The 20,220-nt window shown below is 39.5% G+C and overlaps 1 protein-coding gene across 1 annotated transcript in view; it reads left to right on the forward strand.

Moving 5' to 3' along the window:
• FRMD6 (FERM domain containing 6) overlaps positions 1 to 15,200 on the forward strand; it is a 70,808-nt gene extending 55,608 nt beyond the window's left edge. Inside the window, exons 10-13 of the mRNA XM_007943705.2 lie at positions 4,692 to 5,027; positions 6,183 to 6,314; positions 11,718 to 11,809; positions 14,916 to 15,200. Coding sequence (XP_007941896.1) covers positions 4,692 to 5,027; positions 6,183 to 6,314; positions 11,718 to 11,809; positions 14,916 to 15,200 — 845 coding nt within the window. The remainder of the gene's footprint in view (positions 1 to 4,691; positions 5,028 to 6,182; positions 6,315 to 11,717; positions 11,810 to 14,915) is intronic.
• Positions 15,201 to 20,220: the final 5,020 nt, after the last annotated feature.

A 20,220-nucleotide genomic window follows, 5' to 3' on the forward strand; every position in this document is an offset into this window, starting at 1 on the left:
AGAATACCAGAAAGATGTTTACTTGTGTTTTATTGACTGTGCAAAAGCATTCAATTGTGTGGATCATAACAAATTATGGATAACATTGAGAAGAATGGGAATTCCAGGACACTTAATTGAACTCATGAGGAACCTGTACATTCACCAGGAGGCTGTCGTTCAAACAGAACAAGGGGACACTGTATGGTTTAAAATCAAGAAGGGAGTGCTTCAGGGTTGTATTCTTTGACCATCTGTATGCTGAGCAAATAATCTAAGAAGCTGGATGTTTTGGTTACCTCTGTGCTGCTCTAACAGAAAATATACCACAAATGGGATGACTTTAACAAACAGGAGTTTATTCTCTTACAGTTTTTGAGGCTTTAAGTCCAAGTTCAAAGTGCTAGGCTCTAGGGACTGGGTGAAAGCCCTTTAACCTTCATCTCTGCCTCTGGCTCCTGGCCCACTGAAACTGGAGGCTTTCTTCACAGAGACAGCTGAGGCTGACAAACCCAAGGTCGACAAGTGAAAAGGCGTAGTCCCAATGTTACCAAACCACATGGCAGGCCATTAATTCAAGTCCATTGAAAGTCCCAAGATTGGTCAAGCATGACAGGCTACTAAAATGAAGATTTGACTATATGCAGGGTTCAAGTGTGCCATAAACTAGAGAGCATTCCCAAAGCTGCTGCTTATATATGGGAAGCAGACCACATCCCTAAAGCAGCTACTCAGCTGCTTGTGGTAGATCCCACCATGGAGCTGATTTCCAGTCTCATCATGAGGAATAACTACCACCAACTGCCCAGCCACTCAACCAGGCCCAGCCAAGTTGACACACAACCTTAACCACCACACTGGACTAGATGAAGAAGAACATGGCATCAGGATTGGAGGAAGGCTCATTGACAGCCTCTCATATGCTGATGACACAACTTTGCTTGTTGAAAGTGAGGAAGACTTGAAGCCCTTATTGATGAAGATTGAAGACTATAGTCTGCAGTATGGATTACACTTCAATAATAATAATAATAAATTCTCACAACTGGACCAATAAGCAGCATCACAATGAATGGAGAAAAGATTGAAGTTGTCAAAGATTTCATATTACTTGGTTCTACAATCAACATCAAGATGTCAAAAGAGGTATTGAGTTGGGAAAATCTGTTGGAAAAGACCTCTTTCAGGTGCTGAAGAGCAAAGGTATCTCCTTGAAGACTAAGGTGCACCTGACACAAGCTATGGTATTTTCATTTACCTCGTATGCCTGTGAGAGCTGGACAATAAATAAGGAAAACCGAAGAAGAGTCGATGCTTTTGATTTGTGATGTTGGCAAAGAATGCTGAGAGTACCATGGACTGCTAAAAGAACTAACAAATCTGTCCTGGGTGAAGTGCAGCTGGAATGCTCCTTGGAAGCGAGAATGGCCAGACTTCTTCTCACCTACTTTGGTCATGTTGTGAGAAGGGACCGTTCCCTAGAGAACGATGTCATGCTTGGTAAAGTGGAGGGTCAGCAAAAGAGGGGAAGGCTCTCAATGAGATGGACTGACACAGTGGCTGCAACTATGGGCTCAGGGATAGCAAGGATCGTGGGGCTGGCACAGCATCAGGCAGTGTTTCATTCTGCTGTACATAGGGTCTCTCTAAATCAGAGATGTCACGATGACACCTAACAACAAGATTATTAGAGGGATGAAGGAATGATAAAAATGTGAATTTTTTCTTTTATTTGGGTGACTTGTTAAATTTTGGGGGAGAAGTCTTTTTTTCATCCAAGGAAAACAGTTTCTTCTACTTAGGGGTACTTCTAAGACTGAAGAAAGTCTGGAACCAAGTTTCTCTGGGGCAGCCTTGGGCTGAATTCAGTTATCTCATCCAACACTTGAGGGCTCCATCGTTTTAATGAGAAATGGCCCTTTCTTAGCATTAGTTTAGGAAAAAAAAAAAAAAAGCATAAGAAGGGTCACTATTTTTCTTAATTAAATTTCATTTAAAGTCACCTTGTCTAAAACATTTTTTTAACATTTTATAGTAGAAAATGACCCCAAGAATTCTTCCATAGAGTTTCAAAAAGAAAGGGAAATATGTCTTATGTCATTTAAAAAAAAAAAATTAAACCCAACTTTATTCAATAGCTGGAACATATTCTTAGGTCATAAGTCAAGAGGCAGAGGCTGCATTGATGGCATTGTATTCCAAAGTAATGTATGAAAAATTTTATGGTCTCTGGGCTTTCAGCAGAAGGAATAAGAAGACACAAACAGTGATGTTATGCACTGATGACACCAGTGATTACTAGGGGGATGACAGGTTTCATTTTACATTTCTTAGAATAAATTTCAGTAATATTTAAAAGTTTTCCTTGGTTTTTAACTATGTGATGTGAAGCTTGTTAAATATTTGCCAATCAAAAAACAAACCTGTTGTTGTTGAATCCAACTTATAGAGACCCTATGTGAGAACTGCCCCCATAGAGTTTCCAAGGCTGTACATCTTAAAAATTTTAAAATTGCTACATCTTTCTCCTGTAGCATGGCTGGTGGGTTCCAGAAGCTGACCTTTTAATTAGCAACTGAGGGTTTAACCACCGTGCCACCAGGGATCCTTTAAATGTTTGCAAAGAGTCTAAATGATATAGCACTGTGAAGGGTCTCAAAGTCAACACGTGGAACATCGAAGTTGTGCTGACATGTTGGCAGGAAATAATGATTTACAGTAGGCTTTTATTACGTGGAAAACAGGCTGGTGAATACTTGTCTTCTAGTGAAAATAGAGTAACTGTCATTGTGTCTGAACCCTCTGGGAGTTGTGAGTGAAAGGGCTGTTTAAAAACAGTAGAAAAGCTTTTAAAGTATTGGATCCATAATTCCCATTTGTCTTAGATCTCCAACATAGAACTTTATTTTACTTCTTTCTTTTCAATTTCTTTCTGTCCTTCCAAGGGCCAAATAGATATTATTTTTAAGCTGCAATGAATAGAAATTGTATGTGAATTTTGCCAACTCCTTTAGCTCTCCATCTTCATCTCTACCTCAGTTGCCTTCAGAAAATAGGAATGACTAGAACCCAGTCTACTCCCTAAAAGATGGGTAGTGGCTGGATGCACTTTGTTGCAGTCATGTGTGTGTTGGGCTCTCATGTCTGCTGCCAGTCTGCTTTCTGTGTGGCCACACACACTCACCTTTGTGTTTCAGCCTGACCCCTTAGAATTGACATCAGTGGGCTGGAGCCCAGAAATGTACCACAGCTTTCTCTCGGCACTTTCTGCATTTCCATCCTGGAAAGCATATCTTCTTCTCTCTCTGCTGATGCTCATTCCCTCTCTGGGGAGCTTGTGGTGATTATACTCCAGGTCTGGATTCAGACTTCAGGAGTAAGAGTAGTTTCACTTAAACAAGATAATTAAATCTATTAACAGGCCCCTGAGAACCCAATTAGTCTACTAGTTAGCAGTTTCTGAAATAATATCAACTTAACATTCCCCAAATGCACTCTTCATGTTTAACATTGTTCTAATGTATTGTTTCTCATTGGTATCAAAATACAAGGAAGCTGACCTATTTTTTGTTGTTGTTTTGTTTTAAATTTCTAATCTGTTACACAAAAATACTATTTTTGTGTTAGTTGTACAACTGAAGCTCAGTTGTAACTTTGTGCCTTAATGTACTGCTCAGTTTAACATTTGTTGAAAGGTACTTTTCCAATATTACGTCTTTGCATTAAAGAGCAGCACTGACGTGTTTAATCCAAGAGCAGTTTTACCAATCAAAAGCCATGTGGGGATAAATCCTCAGACCAGTAGTGATTATTGTTTTCTAAATAGATGATAAAGCCTCACTAATACAGACTTAGGGAGGAAAAATAGTCTTCATGAATGAAATTCAAAACGTTGGCTTCTTTGTAAGAAATTCTCAGAATAGTTTTATTATAAATTGCACTCAACAGCTAGAGCTAAGCTAGATATTAATGGACCACTGTTAATGAATAATTAAAATGAATAATAATTAGCATTATTATATTGATTAGTCTATAGCAGTGCTTTTGAAATTATCTGTGAAGAAGGACCAGTTTTTGTTTTGCTTTGCTTTTTTAAATTCTAATATATCATGGACTGATACTTCTGCAAAATACAAAACCATGTGTATGGCAGTGTCAGATTACTCTAAAAGTGTACAAACATTTATTCTCAATTAAACCGATTGCTCCCAGTCACTTCCAACTCATAGTGACCCTGTAGAACTGCCACATAAGGTTTCCAAGGCTGTAATGTTTAAGAGAAACAGACTGCCAAATCTTTCTTCTTTGGAGTGGCTGGTAAGTTCAAACCACCAGCCTTTCAGTTAGTATTCAAGTTCTTAACCACTGCACCACCAGGGCTCCTTTATTCTCAGTTACTGAACTTATTTCACTGTAGACCAGTAACAATTTGCAGACAAGAAGTGGTCTGCTGACTACACTTTGAGTAGCAGTCTTCTACAGTGTTTGAAGCTTCAGAAGTCTTTCAGTAGTTTAAATATTCCCTTCAAATCTGTTCTATTCACTTTGCAATTTTCCTAAGTGTGTCTCCTATCCAAATTACTGCTACTTTCCAAAGACTAGATTCAATAATAAATTGTAGGTGTTGGTGGTCTAATAACTCATTTAAGCTCACCGAAAGTTCCTTCTGTCTTTGTTGAATATAATGATGAGCTGTGTTTCTTGATACACAGAAAAGAAGCAGTACCGGGAATCTTACATAAGTGACAACCTGGACCTTGATATAGACCAGCTGGAAAAGCGGTCACGGGCCAGTGGGAGCAGTGCAGGCAGCATGAAGCACAAGCGCCTATCTCGTCATTCCACCACCAGTCACAGCAGTTCTCACACCTCCGGCATTGAAGCAGACACCAAGCCCCGCGACACGGGGCCAGAGGACAGCTACTCAGGCAGTGCCATCCACCGCAAGCTGAAAACCTGCAGCTCCATGACTAGCCATGGCAGCTCCCACACCTCAGGAGTGGAGAGTGGTGGCAAGGACCGACTGGAGGAAGACTCGCAGGATGATGGTATCCTACCCCTGAGACCCTCCCAATTAACAGCACTGTCCTGTCTCTGGCTATCTTCTTTTTCCCATCCAGGTTTTTCAAGTATTGGCTCTGTAGAATTTTCTGGGAAGCTGCAACTAAGAAGCAGTGGTAGGGAAGAAGAGGTGTTTTGTCATCTTCCCTAATGACTTAATAGAGTTGCTTGTGTTGTGAACTAAGCATCCCTCTAGTCGATCCTTTGTAGCTACAGGGCTGGGTTGTTGTAGATTCTGAGTTCTAAAGGACGGGTTAATAAAGAGTGGAGGACAGGTTAGTCCTGCAGCCCTCATGTCTGTATTTCTGATTCCCAAATTAATTAAGGCCATGGTTAAGACAACAGAGTACAGTACAGTGATGATGATGGAAACATATTCAACTTCTAGGGAGAAAAAATGTGAGAATTTGAGACTGAACCATTTGGTTAATAAGTAAGTGTTTCTTAAGTGTCTGCCATCTGACCAGAACCATGGAGTGTATAATAAATATATATAGTGCCAGGTTGCTAGGAACTTCCTCTGTTGTTGAAGAGATGAGATGAGACATAAGCTTAAATCAGCCAAACTTAGCAATTATATGTCTCTTATGTTATTACTCAGTCTCAAACAAGTGCTGTAGCATTCAAGTTCATGGAAAAAATACTAACCTCATTAAGGAAAATTGTAGAATGTATATTCAGTTACCACAGAATTCATTTAGATCTCAAATTAAGTCACTAAATGCATTATTAACAGGAGGCAACTATGGGAAGTGGGTAGATTAGTAGACTACTCTTATTCTGCCTATGCCAACAGTTTGTGCTTTGACATTAGGCAACTGATCCATCAGTCTTAATCTGCCCTTTGTCATAGCAGCCAACTAGGTAGGGGTCAACCAACTAGGGGTTCTTCTTTCTTAAAGAATAAGGGATAAGCAAATCATGGGCTTTAGAAGACAAGTGGATAACAGAAATCTTGTGAAACAAAAGGACAAGTATCACCTAGTTGACAATTGTCCTTCAATTTTCATATTGAAGAGTCTCATTAGCAAATTTATTTTCAAATATAGTTACATGGCCTCCCTCAAAGTATAGGTAGAAGAATTACGTATGGTGACAATTTCCTTCATGTCACTGAATGTCTTTTCCTTCATCTATGTCAGAAATAGAGATGTTGGTTGATGACCCCAGAGACCTGGAGCAGATGAATGAAGACTCCCTGGAAGTCAGCCCAGACATGTGCATCTATATCACGGAGGACATGCTCATGTCACGGAAGCTGAATGGACACTCTGGTGAGTTCTGATGGGAAGTTCTTCTCCTTAGTATTGGATTATTCTGGACTGAGAAGCAGGTACCCAGAGAATAGAAAAGGTGGAGTCTAGAGATGGACTGGAATACAAATCTTTCCATGTCAAGCACAGTATCAAGTGCCTTCTGTGGAGGAAAGAGAAAAGGAAGGAGGAAGAGAATTAGCATCTTCTACCCCATGCTTTGGACAAAAAGTAGTTACATAATAGGATGGTTTTTTTTTGTTTGTTTGTTTGCTTCAACACAGACTCGTATGATGCATCTGGAAGGGGCTCAAATACCCTTCAGTCCATCCTCCTCCTCTTTACAGATTAGAAAGGACAAATATTACGTAGCTAGAAACAGAAGTCAGGTCTCTAAAGTTGATTTCCCCCAACTATACTATACTATGGTGAAGGAGCTCTGGTAGCATAGTGCCTAAGGCACTTGACTGCTAACCAGAAGGCTGGCAGTTCAAACCCACCAGCCACTCCTCGGAAGGAAGGTTGGGCAACCTACTTCCATAGTGATACCGCCTTGGAAACCCAAGGAGGGTTGCTGTGAGTCGGGGCTGACTCAATGGCACATAACAACAGATAACAACAGCATACTATGGTGAAGGAGCTCTGGATGCACAGTGGCTAAGGCATTCGGCTGTTAACCAAAAGGTCGGCAATTCAAACCCACCAGCCACTCTATGGGAGAACGATGAGGCAGTGTGCTTCCATAAAGATTTATAGCCTTGGAGGCCCTAAGGGATAGTTCCACCCTATCCATGGCTGCTATGAGTCAGAATTGATTCGACGGCAATGGGTTTGTTTTTCAGTTATACTGTTATGGATACAGGACTCTAAAGGAAAAAGTGACAGATAATGTAGACATAAAAAGATATTCTTAAATTCCATATTTGACTAATTCTACTGCCCATAAGGTTTCCAAGACTGTAATTTTTATGGAAGCGGACTGCCGCATCTCTCTGCTGCAGAACCACTGGTGGGTTAGGACTGTCAACCTTTTATTAGCACCTGAGTGCTTAATCACTGTGCCACCAGTGCTCCTTATAGCTTCTTCATTTGAAAGCTTTTGCCATTTTTAAAAAAGCAGCTTAATGATTTTGTTCTTAAACCTTAGTCATTCTATCTCAGGGGTCATCAAGCTCAATTGGCATAACATACTACACAAAACATTGTTCCATCACCTACCTTGGCAAGTAGCGACTGGGATCTTAAAAGCTAGCAAGCTGCCATCTAGATGCAATGATAGGTCTCTCTTCATCCAGAACAAAGAAGAATGAAGAAAACCAAAATTCATGGAAACAATTAGTCCTAGTGACTGGTACACTATCTGATCTGCAGCCTATGTGACTATGAGACCAGAAGAACTAGATGGTGCCTGGCTACCACTGTCATCCACATGAAAGGGGATCTATGTAGGAGATCCTTGATAGAGAAGGAGAACAATGTGGAACAAAACTCAAAATCATTGGAGGAAAAAAGGGGGGGACCAGGTTTGCTGGTCCTATAGAGCCAGGTGGAACCACTGAGACTATGGCCCCTAGCTGCCCTTTGGGTCTGGAATCAAACCCACACCTGTGGTTTCCAGCCAAACAAAAGACAGGCATATGAGTTGAACATTTATCTCAAGTAGATACACTCCTTGGAGAGAACAATCATGGGAGAAAGAAGGGCTGCTTATGCACAGGGAGACAGCTCAGGGGACAGGAGCCCATGGAGGGATGGTCACTGGGAAGAGGTAACCATGGGGAGGAGGTGGGCTGGGAGCTGTTGCATTGTGGTAAACTGTGGTCAATGTCATGAGACAAAGTGTATATGAACTGCTGTATGGAAAGTGAATTTGCTCTGTAAATCTTCACCCAAATCACAATTAAAAAAAAACCTTAGTCACTTCTAACACATGTCATGAATTAGTTTCTGTTTGTTAGAGAAATATGCCTTCAGCACCAGCACTGTAGAAATTGCCTAGGTGCTTATTGTCCTGTCATTTAAAGCTTTGGGTGAAAGACTCTATCACAACTAAAGTTATCTGGCATTGCTCTGTGAGACACACGCTGCTTGGGTGCTTAGTGAGGCTTTCACTTGTACCAGGTACTTAGAATCAGAGATGTATAAGACTTAACAGAGGCTCTGTCATTTTGGTGCTTTGTCTGCAAAAATGTGAGGCACCATTTATTGCAGAATTCTGTTTGCTAAGCTAGTAGAACCATGGCCTCCAGATGCTGTACTAGGAGCAAGCCTACTGATGGTTACAGGGAATTACTGTCTAGCCAGCACAGACCATTAGGCTGTTTGCTATAGACACACTTAGAGTTCTTACACCAAGCTTTGTCCTTTTGTGCCCATTTGCTTTGTTATATTGACTTTTCATAAGTATGTTTTAATATACATGAAATATAAACTCACAGTTATATGCACATTATATATGCATGAGTGTCTCTATGTATACATGTTTGTGATTTGAAATAAAACTGTTTAAAACAACATAAACCAAAGTGCCTGTGGGAAGAGCTTCATGAGGGAAGCACTTTTACTTTTCATTCATATATTTCTTTGTTTAATGTTTTATGATGAGGGTTGTTAATGTTGGAAATTTAAATTTTAAAAAAATCAAGTAGGATGGCCATGTTAAAAGATTTATATACAAGAGAATATTTACTGAAATATTATTTATAGTAGCAAAAAATTAAAAAAAACCTAAATGGTTTATCAATGAGCAATTAAATTATACTCTGTTTATAAAGTGGAATATTATATAGCCATTAAATTTTGAGATTTTTCAAAAAATATTTGAAAACATCAGAAAAGATAAGTGAGGAAAACAGTACAAATTGTATAAACAGTATGATTTCAAATTATAAAATAAAATTTTTTTTACATGTATGAAAATATTAATAACATTTTCTCTGGATGATATGCATATACATGATTTTATTTTCTTCCTTTCATCTTCCTGGTTTTCTAAATTCTCTACAATTTGTGCAGTTAAACTTTGTTTTTAAGATAAAACATTGAGTTGAAATTGACTGGTGATGAAATATTCCACTGTATCCATCATTCATGTTGAGGTTTGATAGGACTCAGTTCAGTTTTGTGAGCACAAGAATTAGTACTAGTGGTAAAAGCTCTGGTGGCATAATGAATAAGACATCTGGCTGCTAACCAGAAGGTCAGTGGTTCAAACGCACCAGCTACTCTGCGGGAGGGAGGTGAGGCAATCTATTTCCAAAAAGATTTATAACCTTGGAAAGCAGTGGGGGTTGCAATGAGTCAGAATCGACTCATTGGCAGTGGGTTTGGTTTTTTGATTTTCTAGTTTTTTTAGTAGTGGATCTATTTTGGAGCAGATTATTAGTGGGCATGTTAGCCAAGGGCACATTTACCAGGAAATCCCACTGCCAGCCAATACACAAGTCCACATGTTTCTATGCAGATTTATGCTAAATTTTAACATTTTCTTAAAAGATAAGGGTCTTTATAGAGAGAGACCTTCTGCTAAAGCAGTTTGTACCAATCCCTAAAACATGAGCATCACTAAGAGTTTTCATGGAGAGCTTTTACCTCCATGAAAACCAGGATTGTCTTCATATTTCATGTTTCAGTTGACCTAACTATTCAGCACTTAATATATGCAAGACATGTGCTAGATAATGAATCATCATGAGATGTTTTAGATTTAAGGGATAAAACACAGAAAGTCATTTCTGTAGGTTAGTAGTAGTAGACTAAATAAAAATCACATTAATTAAGGTTCTTTTTCTAAGATAGTCTTCTGGTTACCTAGTGCTGCTCTAACAGGAACATACCACAAATGGGATGGCTTGAACAAACAGGAGTTTATTCTCTTACGTTTTGGAGGCTTTAAGTCTTAAGTTCAAAGTGCCAGGCTCTAGGGGCTGAGTGAAAGCCCCTCAACCTTGAGCTTCATTCAGCTCCACCTCCTGCTCCCAGCCCACTGAAGCTAGAGTGTTTTCTTCACTCAGCTGCTGGCTACTGACGCTGACAAGCCCAAGGTTGACAAGTAAAAAGGCACAGTCAGTTTGATGTTACCAAACCACATGGCAGGCCATTAATTCAAGTCCATTGAAAGTCCCAAGGTCGCCAGAGCATGGGAGGCTGCCGAACAACGACATGACTACATACAGGCTTCAAGCGTGCCGTAAGCTAGAGACCATTCCTCTAGGTTTCTGTTTATATACAGGAAGCAGACCACATCCCTAAGGCAGCTACTCAGTTGCTCACAGTAGATTCTACCATGGAGTTGATAACCAGTCTCATCATGGGGAATACTACATCCAGCTGCCCAGCCACTCAACCAGGCCCAGCCAAGTTGACACACAAACTGAACTACCACAGATAGGAATGTACTTTTCTTCAGAAGTCATTTGGCCATATGGCTCTGAGGCTTGACCTACTCACTTGCTTCACCTATTTGCAAGAAAAATTTTAATTTCACTTTACATCTCCAATTCTTGTTAGTTATTTTACCCTCTGAAACACTTTTTTCTGCACATCACTCACATGCTACATTGATTTAGGGAAGTGTCAGTCTAGATACCTGTTTTTAAAAAATTTGCCGGTTTCCCCTGAGCATGGGGTGATTGAAGGCTCTGTTGGTCTCAGAGGTCCAGAACTGAATGTTCACTGTGGCCTCCCATTTTAGTCTCTTACCAGTGGGATATTCTGCAGGAGAGTGTTCTACAGACCCATCAGCCAAGAAGGATTCCCGTGAACTGAGTGTGCAGGCCCTGTACTTAGCTTTTTTCATGCCTTCGCTCTTTGTCATTTACTTGTCAGGCTCTATTGGATAGATGCTGTTATTAGCCCCATTTTATAGAGGAGGAGACTGAAACTGGGGAGGTTAAGTAGCCAGCCAGGGCACACAGCTAATTACTCATCTGGGCCAGGTTCCTGACCAGTCTGACTCCAGAGACCAGAGCCCCTACAATTAAGCAGCACATGTCCAAGTGGAACCAAACTTAGAAGGCTAAATTATTGCTCAAGAGGAGTTAAGTTCAAAATTACTGTTATGTGGAAAATAGTGGGAGAGCTTTATGATGTATGCTAAAAAGACTGCTATACATCTGTACAGTCTGTTTTTATTACTAACTTCATCATAAACAGCTTGATTAGAAGTTTATATGGAAATTTCAGTCTCTAAATTCCCTCCTATACTTGAACCCCATATTTACCCCATCCCCTCTACTTACTGTAAGACAAGAGAGAGGATGAGTCTGTCCTAGTTGTCTACCACCAAAGAATCACAGTGAGATGTTTCAGTAATGGTTAATATTTGGTCTTTCACTTTTTGTTGTGGTATATGTTAGAATATGATAGAGTCTGTGGCAAGAGGGGTGAATTAATTTAAAGTCTTCATTGCTTTTTTCTCATCAGGATTGATTGTAAAAGAAATCGGTTCTTCCACTTCTAGCTCCTCAGAAACAGTGGTCAAACTTCGTGGCCAGAGTACTGATTCTCTTCCACAGGTATTGAAAGTTGAAATTTTTCTGTAGGAACTGGTGTGTGTGAGAGAGTGTGTGTGTGTGAGAGAGAGAGTGAGTGAGTGTGTAACAGAGATGAAAAATCGAAAACCCTAAGGAGAAATCATTTTTACTACATATAAATAATCTAGTTTTATTCTGAATTTATTTCCAATTTATTTGCTAGTTTAAATTATCTTTGAGTTTATTTTAATTTGCATAAGTTACATACTTTGTTTCATACTTTATAAAGGTAAGAGACCTCTGATCTTTGGGCTTCAGGTTTACTGTATTTTTTGTTGATTGACCTCAACAACCTAGGAGAGTAATTCTCTTGTCAGAGGTGTTCTGACAGAAATGTTACTACACTCTAGTTATTCTGTTCAGATTGAGTTTTCAAAGTATGCTAAGCTAGAGCATTTGATAACTTGTGATCACTGGTTAAACTATCAAAATATCAAAAGATAGTAGACAAAATGTTTGAAACTCATGGTTTTAGCATTTAAATATAATTCACAACTGATACTCACCTCTATTTTCTGAGCTCTCTTTCTCCTTCCTTGTGTATCTTTCTTTGGCTCTGTCAAAAACATAAATGCTTAGAAACACCAAAAATTAGTGTAATGGACTATATTTATTGTGAGTAGATATGATTTGAATTGGACAGCATTAACGGAATGTGTGAGGAAGGGCTTAGAAGATAGGCAGTGAAAGCTGGTTATATAGGTCATTGTTATGTTCATTTTGCAGGAGATGGCATCAGAACATGTGTAGGATTGTTGCTGATAGAAGAATGGGTCACTAAGGACAAGCCATACATTTTCCAGTCTTACAGGGGGTTCTGCTCCTGGAAACTGGCTGAACATAGATAATTCTCTAAAAGAGAATGCCTAAGGCAAAACTATCTCCCCTAAGCTGCTTACTAGGCAATTATTTGACTTGAAGGTGACTTTAAGCAAACAGTTCCTTAAAGGTTCCAGGTTCAAAAGAACACCTAAGGGCAGATCGCCTGCGTGGGTCACCCCAATTCCATGAACCCAGATAACTGGATTCCAGGATAATCAAAACTGTTTGGTCAACTCTGTGTCTTTGTTCCCCCTTCGTTTGTGTTTTCTCTTTAATTGCTTTATTTCTCATGTGTTCTGCCTTTTTCTTTGTCCCTCATTCCTTCCCCCTTCTTCCTTCCCTTTTTATCTCATTTGTTCTTTATTTCGCTTTCTTCCATTTAATAGCCATCCATAATGCAAACAGGAAGTCTTATTCTTTATTATTCTCCTGAAAACTCCAGTGAGTAATGTTGAGGGCAGAAGGTGTACCATGATGGTTAGAAGCACGAGCTTCAGGGTCACACTGCCTGGTTCGCATCCCGGCTCTGCTCTCGCTGTTCACTCATGCTTTGCATGAGTGTTCATGGCCACAGCTCAGCACAAGATTCCTTGCTTACTAAATGTGTAGAATATCCGTGTGCCTGGGAGCTCTGGTGGCATAGTGCCTAAGGCATTTGACTGCTAACCAGAAGGCTAGCAGTTCAAATCCACTAGCCACTCCTAGGAAGGAAAGTTGGGCAATCTACTTCTGTAGATTGTTGCCTCAAAAACCCAAGGAGGGGTCGCTGTGAGTCAGAGTTGACTCTATGGCAGTGAGTTTTGTTTTTTGTTTTGTTTTTTTTTTTTGGTGATTTCGTTTGCCTGCCTTGTGGGTTTACAGTGATGATCAAATGAATGCTCTGTATGAAATCCTGTGGGAGCCTGGGAAGACGGCACAAGTACCAGGGTTCATCATTTGCAAGGGCTGCTCAGATGTGTAAACTTTACCAGAAGGACTTCTAGTATAATGTTTGATTTTAAAATTGACATTTGGCCCAGACCTCAATCTCTTTCCCTGATACTTTTGCTTCTAGCAAAAGTGATACTGTTTTCTAACAGGATGTTCTTTGTGATGCCTATTAAATGAGTATGATGCCTAGTTTCCTGAAATAACCTATCAAATATCTACCATGCATATAATTGTTGTTGTTGTTGTTGTTGTTATGTGCCGTCAAGTCGGAACCATTTTTTAAACCTTTTTGTAGTTCCAGCCAGTACCACCTCTTGGGATGATGAGTTCCAAAAACCTATTACCTGCCGTTAAAGCATTTGGCAGAACACCCCCTCTTTCAGTATACAGGCACTGCCGCCTAGTCCTGGTGCTTGCCTCCCAACCTTCTCAGCACTTTATATTATCTTTCTGTCCAAGGATACTGGCTTTTAAAACAACAGTTCTTCTACATACTGTTTCTTGAGTAATTGTTGTCTTTTCTTACTAAAAGAATAATGAGACTTCAGCCTTGAGAGTATTGCCACACTGGTAGCATAGTGACTAAGGCACTTGACTACTAACCAGAAGGCTGGTGGTTCAAACCCAGCAGCTACTCCTCAGAAGGAAGGTTGGGGTAATCTACTTCCGTAGTGATACCACCTCGGAAACCCAAGGAGGGGTCGCTATGAGTCGAGTCTGACTCGACAGCACATAACAACAACAACAGTGAAAAACGAAGAAACAGTATTTAAAACTATACTACTTTAAGGTAGTTGTTTGATTTCCAAGATTCTAAGCTGGCATTTCAAACCCACCAGCTACTCCTCGGAAGGAAGGTTGAGCAGTCTACTCCCGTAGTGATACTGCCTCAGAAACCCAAGGAGGGGTTGTTGTGAGTTGGATCCGACTCGATGACAGTGAGTTGGGTTGGGTAGAGATAGTGGCATTCCTGTTACATTTCCTAACCGTGCCTTGGGTTATTTATCTGTAAAATGGGGAGAATAATAGCACCTGCCTTTAGAAAGAACTGTGAGGTGAAATAAGTTAATACATGTGGAGCATTTCGATCAGGACCTGGCACATATAAATGTGCAATGAATGTAAGCTGCTGTTATTACCAGTGGTGATGGTATTGATATTTTGCCCACAGGCCCTTAGGGGCCCAGGAAACACAGATTGGAAACCACCTGTCATTATATATAAGGATTCTTTAACCTTTTATGGCTTTGCAGTTGCCTCATCTGCAGCAAATAGTGTTAACCTTTTGCGTTAACCTATGCTCTTAAAGTCATTTTAACCGTCCCTTATTTTGCAGACCATATGTCGAAAACCAAAGACCTCCACCGATCGACACAGCTTAAGCCTTGATGACATCAGACTTTACCAAAAAGACTTCTTACGCATCGCAGGCCTGTGTCAGGACACGGCTCAGAGTTACACTTTTGGATGTGGCCATGAACTGGATGAGGAAGGCCTCTACTGCAACAGCTGCTTAGCTCAACAGTGCATCAACATCCAAGACACTTTTCCAGTCAAAAGAACCAGCAAGTACTTCTCTCTGGATCTCACTCATGACGAAGTTCCGGAGTTTGTTGTATAAAGGCCTTCTGCATACAGCCATACAGGCAGCCTGCTGTTTGCTAGAGGCTGTGTAAGCCATGGTTTCTTTCTATAACCATTACTCATGCCATATTTTCTTCATCCCAAACATAACTCTTTATATTTGTGATGGAAATAAAAGCCTTGGGACAATTGCACTTTAAGTATTATGCAGAGGTAAAATAACTACAAAGAATGTGCAGCAACACAAACAAATGCTCTACTGTTTACCAAGCCTTCAGAATTTTGGACAGTGGTGTGTGTGTTCATGGTTTGTTTTTCAGATCAGTTATGCTTAACATCACATTGTTCATCACGTGAAAGATGTTTTAGATTTTTTGTTTGCTTGTAAGTTTTTTTCCCAGTCCCTTGTGAAATGCTTATGGTTTGAGGGAGGAGAGGGAAGGGTCTCTGTTCTTTGAACAGAGAGAACATTGCCTAGTTATATAGCCATTATTGCCTCACTGGGGCTGTCCCGAAGTGAACACTAATGAGGTGGTCAAAATCATGTGGTTCTAGAAAGCCAAAGATATGTATGTACCTGAAGCTTCAGTCCAGAATCCAGAGGACATGAATTAAGCAATAACCAGAAGACTATGCATGCTTTGATGCCTTGTGACTCCTTCACGCCTGGTCAGTGCCATATACTCCACTTTGCTCTTCCAGAAAGCTCAAGGACTCAGTTGATTTCCTCATCCAAGTAACAGTCAACTGTGTTCACATCATAATGCATTTTGTGGAGTTTACAAAACTAGTTTATGTTAAAAGTTTGGAGATATATTAGAAGATGTTTCTGCTTAGTAGTGATGTGTTTTTGTTTTTGTTTTATCAATAACAAATTATGGTGATACTAGTTTCTGCTCAACCAAAGTACCCTAACTATAGGCATATGTTATACATATACAAATACATAAATCATGTGTGTTTATATGTGCTCAGAGCTTAAACTCTTCATTCTGGCTTCCATGACTGTCTTGTATACATAGTCTCGCTTTTTTAATACTTAGGATACATCATTGAATGAATGATATGATGTCTATGATGCCTACAGACAATCAGCTGATACATGTTGAGTTAAGAACAACTGTTTGCTCATGTGTCTTTTGGTATTATTCTCAGCCCTGTTCTTAATAGAATTCCTTGGGGAGCTTTGAAAAAAAATACCAATGCCTGGGTCCCATCCCAGACCAATTAAAACAGTCTCCGGTGGTGAGACCCAGGTGGAATTGACTTTTCTTTTAAATTCTCCAAATGGATCTATGATGTAACAAGATTGAAAACCAGTGATCCAGAGTGTGTGTTTGTTTGTCTGTTGTTTATTAATTTTGAAGTAAAAGTATACAGGAAATGTTAATATATCAGAAAGGGTCATTTTTAAGTCACTTACTGCTGTGCTGCTGTTAATGATATATAATGAAATCAAGATAGAATTTATTAACCTTTTGATGTAAGTAAAAATAATTCACACTTCATTCATACATCAGGAGAGGACTTCATAGCACAATGTCTTTCTATGAGATATTTTTGATGATTTCGTATTTTACATTTGTTTACCATATTTTGATACACCATTTTTTCTATCTGCCAGGTTTTATTAAAAAAAACTATATTATTTTCTAAATAAACAGTCATATTTTTATAGAAAATTATGTTTTCAGGTAACAAAGAAATAGATTTAGGGTACAGCAGAACGTAAGCAGTGTTACCTTTGGATGGGAGTCAGTATTATAGAACAGAGAGTGAACACAAAACGTACTCCACCTGTGCTGCCCCTCGTATGCCTGTACGTGGCACAGTCTGTGTGTATGCAACAAATCCTTGTCAGATTAGCTTAGCCTGACTTTAAAAGAAAAAAAAAAAAAAGGTTCTGTAGAGTTCTGTAGCCCTGAAATCATTTTGCTTTTATCAAATGCTTTAAAAGAACCAAAGTTTCAGATATCAGAATGTATGAAAGTATCTCAGTTTCTGTATAAAAGGGTAAAAGTATGAAAGGATCATCTAATGACTATTTTACTTATAAGTCATTAAATAATCCATTTCTTACAATGGTTAAATGACGAATCCTGGTAAAGGTTGAATTCTAAAGGGCCCAGGTCATAATGTGGTGCATTTCTTTAGCTCGTAGTTTTTCTTGCAAACACAGGCAAAAAAAAAAAAAAAAAAATTTAGTTAAGCAAGTAGCGCTTCATACTTTCTCTGTATTTTAGCCAGAATCAGGCCTTCAGGATTTCACCAGCATTGTTGGTGGCTTTGCACACCCACTTCTAATTGGATTTATGAAGTTTTGTGGGTTTTCAAAATGAAATATGCTAAAGAACAGTTGTGTTTTTTGATCCATTGTTTGCAGCAGAATTATATATATATATGTATATGAAAATCCATTTTGAATAATCTACATTTTTGTATTTGGAAATTGTTTTAAAAAATAAAAGAAAAGAAACATATAAAGCTGTTATTTATTCTGCCTTTGTTACATATCCATTGCTAGCCAGCATACCAACTTGATATATATTGCCTCTACACTTTTACATTTGTATTTGCAACAATGAGCTTTATTATCTATATAAACTGTAAATAATCCTTTCTGTGAAAGGATCATCATATCAGGATGATGCCAAATGTGTGTAAAAAAAACCATTTTGTAATTATTTCAGATAGGCATTTCGTGGTAAGATTAGAGGTCAATAAAGTACTTTTTATTTGTCTGGAAAATGTGTTTTTTATTATTACAGTTCTCGAGCAGCATTTAAGACTGTTTTCTAATGTTCTTCTTTCCTATGGTAGATCACATTAAAGAACAAACCTAAAGATCCAATGTGATAGAATTCTGAATGAAACAGACCTTGTGGTGATGATGTCACTAGCTGACTCTGTTGCCATTTACCAGATACTGCTGGTGGTTCAAACCCACCAGCCACTCCTCGGAAGGAAAATTGGGCAATCTACTTCCATAGAGATACTGCCTTGGAAACCAGCGAGGGGTTGATATGAGTCAGATCCAACTCAATGACAGTGAGTTTGGTTTTTTGGTTTTGGTTTTGGTTTTGTGTATTAGAACTAAAAGCTCATAAGGTTTTTGTTAGGTGCCATCAAATCGGTTCTGACTCATCGTGACCTCATGTACAACAGAACAAAACACTGTCCAGTCCTGCATCATCCTCACAATCCCTGCTGCGCTTGAGCCCATCGTTGCAGCCACTGTATCAGTCCATCTTGTTGACCCTCCACTTTACCAAGCATGATATCCTTCTCCAGGGACTGGTCCCTTCTGAGCACATGACCAAAGTAGGTGAGACACTTCTAAGGAGCATTCCACCTGCACTTCTTCCCGAACAGATTTGTTCATTCTTCTGGCAGTCCATGGTATTTTCCGTATCTTCACCAACACCACAATTCAAAGGCATTGATTCTTCTCCAGTCTTCCTTATTCATTGCCTAGCTTTCACATGCACATGAAGCGATTAAAAATATTATGGCTTCAAAGTGTTATCTTTGATCTCCAACCTTTTAAAGCGATCATTTTTAGCTACATAGGAAGCAGAATGGCAGGGCTGCATGACATACACACCTTTTAAGTTAAATACTAAAGAATACAGAGTGGCCAGATCCAGATAAGGGGACAGACAAAGGCCCCACCCCCAAGAGGCAGGAAGCAGGAGAAAAGCTGGCAACAACAGCAGTGGGATCCAGGTAAAGGGAGGGACACAGGCCCTACCACAAGAGGCAGAAAACCCGGGGGGTGGGGCAAGCCGGGGATAACAGAGCAAAAGAATCCAGGTAAGGGGAGGGTGGAGAGGTTTTGAATAGCTAAGGGAAACAAATTTGTCAGTTTGTCATACTGTGGTGGTTTGCATGTTGCTGTGAGGCTTGAGACTCTGCCACCGGTGTTTCAAACACCACGGTTGCACCTGGTGCACAGGTTTCAATGTAGCTTACAGACTGAGACAGACTAGGAATAAGGAAGAGGCCATCCACTGCTAAAAGAATTGGCCAGGGAAAATCTTATGAATAGCAGAGAACTACTGTGTGATACGTTACTGTGTAACATACCCTGGAAACACTTTCCTATACAGTGCAGGAGAACGAGCCCCTTAGGTCAGGAGGCTCTCAAAGCTCTCAAAATATGACTGGGGAAGAGCTGCCTCATCAGAGTAGAACCAACCTTAATGATATGGATAAAGTAAAGCTTTTGGGACCTCAATTTGCTGACATGGCACAACTCAAATAGAAACACCTAAAAACAATAATAGGAAAATGGAATGTACAAAGTATAAATCTAGGAAAATTGGAAGTTTTCAAAAATGAAATGGAATGCATAAAGATTGATATTCTAGGAAATAGCTGAAATGGACTGGTTTTGGGCATGGCATTTTGAATCAGACAACCATACGATCTACTATGCCGTGAATGACAATTTGAAGAGGAATGGCATGACATTAATCATCACAAAGGATGTTTCAAGATCTGTCCTGAAGTACAATGCTGTCAGTGATGGGATAATATCCATACATCTACAAGGAAGACCAGTTAATGCTACTACTATTCAAATTTACATACCAATCACCAAAGCCAAAGATGAGGAAATTGAAGATTTTTATCAACTTCTACAGTCTGAGATTGACCAAACATGCAATCAAGATGTGTTAATTACCACTGGTGACTGAGATGCTAAAGTTGGAAGCAAAGACGAATCACTGGTAGTTGGAAATTTGGCCTTGGAGACAGAAATAATGCTGGAGATTGCATGATAAAATTTTTCAAAACCGATGACTTACTCACTGGAAATACGTTTTTTCAGCAACACAAACATGTGGACTTCACCAGATGGAATACATAGGAATCATAGACTACATATGTGGCAAGAGGTGATGGAAAAGCTCAATATTTTTAGCCAAATAATGCCATGCGCTGATTGTGGAACAGACCATCAACTGCTCATATGCACATTCAAGTTGAAGTTAAAGACAATTAAAACAAGTCCACAAGAGCCAAAATATGACCTGGAACATATCTCTCCTGAA

Source organism: Orycteropus afer, unplaced genomic scaffold, assembly GCF_000298275.1.
Source record: "Orycteropus afer afer isolate SDZICR_OR568_19922 unplaced genomic scaffold, OryAfe1.0 scaffold00111, whole genome shotgun sequence".
Taxonomy (NCBI): Eukaryota; Metazoa; Chordata; class Mammalia; order Tubulidentata; family Orycteropodidae; genus Orycteropus; species Orycteropus afer.